The sequence below is a fragment of the Sardina pilchardus genome, chromosome 17 (genome assembly GCF_963854185.1).
Source record: "Sardina pilchardus chromosome 17, fSarPil1.1, whole genome shotgun sequence".
NCBI lineage: Eukaryota > Metazoa > Chordata > Actinopteri > Clupeiformes > Clupeidae > Sardina > Sardina pilchardus.
The window spans coordinates 25,743,694-25,750,731 of record NC_085010.1 but is presented as its reverse complement, the minus strand read 5'-3'; the positions used below and the strand labels follow the sequence as shown (position 1 = coordinate 25,750,731).

General features: G+C 47.2%; 1 protein-coding gene across 1 annotated transcript in view; it reads right to left on the bottom strand.

The window, feature by feature from the left end:
* LOC134062573 (calcium-activated potassium channel subunit beta-4-like) overlaps positions 1–6,625 on the bottom strand; it is a 24,634-nt gene extending 18,009 nt beyond the window's left edge. The window contains exon 1 of the mRNA XM_062518629.1: positions 6,233–6,625. Within this exon, the coding sequence (XP_062374613.1) occupies positions 6,233–6,568 (336 nt within the window). The 5' untranslated portion in view covers positions 6,569–6,625. The remainder of the gene's footprint in view (positions 1–6,232) is intronic.
* Positions 6,626–7,038: the final 413 nt, after the last annotated feature.

Sequence of the window (7,038 nt, the reverse complement as noted above, 5' to 3'; positions counted from 1 at the left end):
AAACCATATATATACACACACCGTAAAAAGGTATTAAGGCCTGCAGGTACAGTGGCTATACAATGATCCGGCACTCATTTCTGCTCCAGGGTGGATTTAATACAGCGTGGACAGCTGGGAGAAGGAAATGGTCATTTGATTGCCTTCTTCCAGGGGCCCTGGCACCGAGTGTGTTCGCCACATTTGCAGCCCCGCAGATGAAGCACTTTGTCGTTTCACTGAGAAAAGAGAGCCACCTGCACCACAGGCACACACACGGACACACACACACACACACACACACACACACACACACACACACACACACACACACACACACACACACACACACACACACACACCACCTCCACCACTTTTCCCTCTCTCCCATTCTGACTGGCAATTGTCTAGTCCAGTCACGGCCACCTCGCCTTTGGCTACAGTCGGGGCGCGATGAGACAAAAATGCAAGTGGACAGGAACATCCGTCCAATTACGGCCTCCGATTGAGCCTTCTCAGCGGCTGACAGAGCAGACAGGCCCTATTATGGAGTCTGTAGATACAGGGGCCCCCAGTCGCTCGCTTGACAAACCACCGCCAACCCCCTGCACCATCACCACCTCCCTCCCTCGCTCGCTGCGACTGCGACTGCAACTGCGACGCATCCTCCATTACGGCTCGGAGTGAACTGCAGCAGGATCCAATAGCTGCGGCTGGCACCTTATTATCCTGGGTCAATTAAAGCTGGCCAGGAGTGTCTGGCCCCTTGTGTAAGTGATTGAGCGTGAGCGGGTCTTGTAATCTGTAGGTCAGACGGCAAGGCAGGCCGCGGTGCGGAGAATCACCACCTCTCTTTAAGAGAGTTTATGGGGAGGCGTGGTAGCTCGGGCAGGGGCTGGGCCAAGCCCAAGAGGGGAATATAAGACAGATGAGATGGGGGGGAGAGAGAGAGAGAAACAGGGAGAGAGGAAGTGCAAGAGAGAGAGAACAAAAGAGAGAGAAAGAACAAAAGAGAGAGAGAGATACTGTAGAGAGAGATAGAGATAGGGACTGGGAGAAAGACAAACAGGTGGAGAAAGAATGCAACAGAGATGGTCATACTAGAGAGAGTGTGTACTGTAAGAGAGAGAGAGAGATACAGAGAAAAGCAGATAACATAAACCGACGGACAGACAGAGACACTGAAAAGATAGAGAAAGAGAGAGAGAGAGAGAGAGAGAGAGAGAGAGAGAGGCAGAGAAACAGAAGATAGAACATGGAGGGGGAGGGGGCTGGGAATGGAAGTGAGACAGGAATGGCTCATCCATCTCCTCCTCATGTCAGGCTATTAGAGGGGGCTTTGCCAGAGGAGTAGACCCTCTCCACAGGCATGGCCCTCCCACCATCTCACTCACTCATTCTCTCACTAAACCACCATCTCACTCACTCATTCTCTCACTCATCCACCATCTCACTCACTCATTCTCTCACTCCACCACCATCTCACTCACTTATTCTCTCACTCCACCACCATCTCACTCACTCATTCTCTCACTAAACCACCATCTCACTCCCTCAATGTCTAACTCAATCTCACTCACCCATCCACTCATCATCACTCTCTCTAATTTTCTTCACTCATTCATCCACCACTGACCACTCTCTCGCCATGTCACTAACTCACTCATCCATTCACTCATTCACTCACTCACTCACTCAATCGCCAAATCACTCACTTGCCCAGTCAATCTCCCTCTGACTCCTTCTCCCATGTTGCACCCCTCCCTTGCACCCCACTCCACCCCACCCCACTCTACCCTGTGTTATAAATAGCACAGACCAGCCTGAGTCAAACGCCAGTCAATTAATGCAGGCCGGTTATGCTTGCCCTCATTACCATAGCAACGTGTGTGTGTGTGTGTGTGTGTGTGTGTGTGTGTGGAGGGATAGGGGGTGGTGGACAGGCACAGATGTGTATGTATGAGTGTGTGGTCACTAGAGGAATGATTTTTCTGAAGTCCTGCTCTGAGATGTTGGCCCCTTTTTCTCAAACAGCTGCCAAGCTACCTGGAATTAACATAAACACCTGGACCTCCATAAATATGCAGGTACACTGAACGTAAGCATGCACGTGTATGAGGTGAACGCCTGTTTTGACAATAATTAATAATGAACACTGCCATCTGACACCTCGAAGGAGGGATTACATGACAGAAAGAGAAGGAGAGAGAGAATGTGTGAGTGTATGTGTGTATGCATGTGTGAGCAAGCTTGTAGGTGTGTGTGTGTATAAGAGAGACAGAGAGAAAAGAGAGAGAGAGAGTCTGTGTGTGTATGTGTGCATGTGAGACAGAGAGAGAGTCTGTGTGTGTATGTGTGCATGTGAGACAGAGAGAGTGAAAGAGAGAGAGAGAGAGAGAGAGAGAGAGAGAGAGAGAGAGAGAGTCCGACCTGTCAAGTCTGCCTCCGCAGGTAGCGTAATCAGGTGCTGATCCTTCGGGGCTCTGAGGAGCAGCTCATTATCAGCTGGGTGGATGCCACCTCACCGCACTTCACCGCACTGCACCGCACCACAACACACCACGCCACACCACACTGTGCCAACCTGCGCTCCTGCCTCCGGTTCAGAGCCCCCCCCACACACACACACCTCCTGTCTCCCTCATCTCATTCAAAAACACCACCTCACCTTCCTCACTGACTGACCCAACCACTCCTCCTCCTCCTCCTCCTCCTCCTCCTCCTCCTCTAATCATTACTCCATTCCCAAGCTTCTCTGAAATGCATAGCCACTTCTGAGCCATCTTTCACAGACTGCGTCCTTAGAAGGGCTTGTCGCCGCAGCATGCAGGCTGTGAGTTAGACTGAGGGCTGAGAGTCTGGATGGGTACTCTCAGCAAAGAGACTGCACTCTTAGAAGGGCGTGTAACCACAGTATGCAGGCTGAGAGGAGAGTAGATGTGTACTCTCATCGACGGCTGTACCGCTGTGAGTTAGAGAGCAGGGTTTGGATGTGTACTCGAAAGCGAAGGCTGTGTTCGAGCTTCGCTTTAGTGGGGAGATGTGTCAGTGTCAGACGTGTGTGTGTGTGTGTGTGTGTGTGTGTAGCGTTTGTAGCAGAGCTTCCGTCTGGCGCTGTCTGCCACATATGGAAAGTTCTGGTCCTGTCTGACTAATTATTGACTGTGTTGATTAGGGTGTGCAGACAGACACTTTGATGGATTTCCTCTGGGTTAGGGAGCATTACTAATGAGCGCCATCCAAATGATATAGAGAGCTATTGAATCAGCACATAGCTCATCAAACCTAAAACTGGCGGTGCGAAGCTTCATAGTCAGGATAAATCAACTGCTCTAAACTAAGTGGGAACACGAGAATAAATGTTCTTGTGCGGAAGCCCGTGTGAGTGACACAAGCACAGATTCCAACAATCCACATTTTCACCAGAAACTTTTGACGAAAACGGGTCCAAATGTGGCTAACCTCGGCAAACCTCTTGGACAGCAGCCATACCACCATTGTGGTCTGATGTCGTGGTCTGTTGAGGTCATCTCCGGAACTGCTCCCCATAACTTGCTGGCTCACTGAGCCACCAGAGATCTGACAGACCGAGCTCATCACCACTGAGGGTTTCCTGCCTATAATCCCGGCAGTCTGATCTGAGCTACAGTGCACATTGTGTTCATTTACCCGCTTTATTTACCCAAATAATCTGGAAATATCAGGTCAATTTTTTCACAGGATATATGCTGCCATAGTAGGCCTACTGAATCAGTGACCTTGGAGTCACCTTACCCTAGAAGCCTGGTGGAAGCTATAGGAACACTCAGTGCCGTTGCAGTAATTGTGAAACCCAAAGGTACTTGGCGTTCGACCCTACAGACTCATCCACTAAAGACTCCTTCCTCTGCATGGAAGCTCCATTATAGATCTGTCCATTTACAGGTTAATCAAACGCAATTGACTTCTCCTCTACAGTGTTAACGCACTAAAGTTTTTGTCAATTGTGCCATGTTCCAGGGAACCCTACCGCACAACAACAACAACAAAAACAACAAAACAACTCCAAGGTGCTTCCAAGCCTCAGACCATGACTCACTCAAGCACATCACCCTCCTCCTGTGCTGAGAGTCTAACGACTCAATCATCTTCCTCTGGCTTGTAAATCAATGACTGATATTTATGATCAAGGCCTGGCGGGATAATTACTTGAAGTGGGATGTCAATACTTTATCAGGGTGTAATCAGGGCTTTTACATTGTAATTCGATGTGCCATGCTGGGATGCTACTTGGCCCTCTTTCGTGAGTGCTTCTCGCATATACATGTATTTGCACTCCTGTGGTGAAAGCAACAGCTCCTGGAGTTCTGGGCAACATTTCCAAAATTGACAACTGAAACCCTCACAAGGTTTATTCAGTAAAATGTTAGTGTAGGCATATGAAAACTAGGCTGTGCAAATGTGTGAATCTAAATATATATAATGCCGTTCCATTTCTGCAACACTAACTAATGTTACAGTATTTGTATATGATGTATGATAAATGGATGTTGACAAATAAACCATCTATAGGAGATGAAGGAGTTGATTACTGTAGCTTGCTAATAGCCGCAGACATCATTAAAAGAACATTGATATTCTAAAGTATAGCTCATTCAGAGCACATACTGCAGGGTTGCATGAGTGAGCAGGAACAACTCAATGCGATGAATGAAATGAACATCAGGTCAGTGGCTCTTTAGTTCCCTACGCCAGCAGTTAGAGGTCTAGCTAAACAAACCCATTACCTTCAAGGAATGTACAAGCATGTTCTTTGTTTGTTTTTTTTAAAAATAAATAAAATTGAAAGAAAAAACATAGTAGGGGACAGCGAGTCAATGTTGCCATAGAAGCCAGGTAAAAATAGAGATCCCTGTTCGAGCTAATGGGAAGTTGTGTTTTTCGGTTACCATGGTGCCTCAGGGAACAGTGGCAAGTCGTAGTATGTGTGTGTGTGTGTGTGTGTGTGTGTGTGTGTGTGTGTGTGTGTGTGTGAGTGAGTAATGTCTCTGTGAGTGTAATGTGCAAGTGTTTGTGTGTGTGTGTGTGTGTGTGTGTGTGTGTGTGTGTGTGTGTGTGTGTGTGTGCGCGCGCGTGTGTGTATGTGTGTGTGTGTGTGCGAGAGAGAGAGAGAGTTTGTGTGTGTGTGTGTGTGTGTGTGTGTGTGTGTGAGAGAGAGAGTTTGTGTGTAAAAGAGGGCTTGCCTTTTGAGAGGGAGATACACCAAAGGCTTGAATATCCAGCCCAGGGGAGGAGAGCTCTGAATTCACCCAGGGTCAAATTGAGTGCAGTACACACCTTAGCCCAAAACAGTCCCAGTTCTTAAGCATACCGAATCGCAAAGTAATGAGGAGGATGATGATGATTATGATGATTATTATTATTATTATTATTATTATTATTATTATTATTATCATTTTTACTATAACTAATATTAAGGAAAATGTCTGTCAGACGTCATACTCTGGGAAAATGTGCATTCTTGGAATAATTTAATTGGGTATGGAAGTACCCCACACAACAAACCTTTCATATTCAATTCACTCTGGAAGTGCTTCTTTGAAGACCCAGCCTAAGTGCAGTGCACTCTCTGAAACTACTTGATGTTCACAGGAGCACTGCAGTGAACATCTCTCCCTCCAGTTTGTGAAATTTTGCCAATTCATCCTCTGTTATGCGAATCACTCTAAGTCTGAGACTGACAGGACACCTACTGTACTATACACTGCATTTAAAACTATCCCTTGCTGACAAACTGCCTTATTCTGATAAGGTACTGTATCTTATACCAAAAGGTATGCAGTGTCAGTTCAGTAATATTACCTTCCTCACTTCAATTTTGTCCAATATTTTGGAAATCACTTTGGATTTTCTAAATACCTTCATTTTAAGGTAAAGATTCATACAGTATGCTAAACAGCCAAAAGAGTAACTGTGATTTTGAAGATTTTGTGACAATTTTATGTCTCTAATTTGATGATGAGCTCCAAGCTATGACTTGGCCAACAACTATTTTTTCTTTCTTACAGTGTATTCAGTAGCCTAATATCTATGTATATCTAAACGTACACTTTTGAACAACTACATCTCAAGCAAACAAAAATTCAGAAAGAATCTTACATTCCCTCCAAGTAAACCCATGCTTCTAATCAAGATGAACCCGGCTATAAGAATAAAAGGAAAAAACAACTTAAACTACAACAGTGTAAAGTTGTGCACAGTTTTAAAAACTGACCTTTGGGTTCAGCACCAGCTGTTGCTCGTCGTAGTGCAAGAGAGCCACGGAATTGGACTCAGAGTTATTCACAAAGATCTGGAGACACGGGTACTGCGACGTGCCTTTGCAATCGGTGCCACACGTGAAAACGCACTCAAAAGACTCGTCCAGGCGACGCACGGAGATCACGGTGCAATTTGCCGGCTTGCTCTGCAAGCTCTGCAGGGTGGGGCTGAGCCAGCAGAAGCACAGAATGAACAGCGACAGGATGCCGCAAACGATGAGGAAAAGCCCGAGTCGAATGCTCTTGTCCTCCGCCTCCGAGTACTCATAGGAGACCCTGAGTTTCGCCATTGAGTCCCTGCGAGCGCCGCCGCCGCTGCTGCTGTTGCTGCATGTAGCCTAGACTGCTCGGCGAGTCCCTTTCGATTCCGCCTGGCGCGTAGATGCACCAGCCCTACCGCGGGCAGCGTATACTCGCCAAACTTTGCGCCGACTCGATACGGAGTGCGTCCGCTTTTGTTCAGCACCTCCTCGACTCTCTACAGTGTCCGTCACTCTCTAGTTGAGGAGTAGCCGATCTACAAACGGAGGAAACTTAGCTAAGCGAAGCGGCTGCATGACAAGCCAGCCCCCCTCCCCTCTTACGCGCGTGATTTCTGATTCATATCACAACAGTCGATCCAGATTTGGACTTTGCTGAAAGGCTGGATGTTGCAACTGGGATTAGGTAAGCCTCTTATGCAGAAATAGCACAAGCTTCTGAGTATATGTAGCCATTGATGGCAGACGCTGCATGCATGGCTGCGGACAGCCCTCGACTA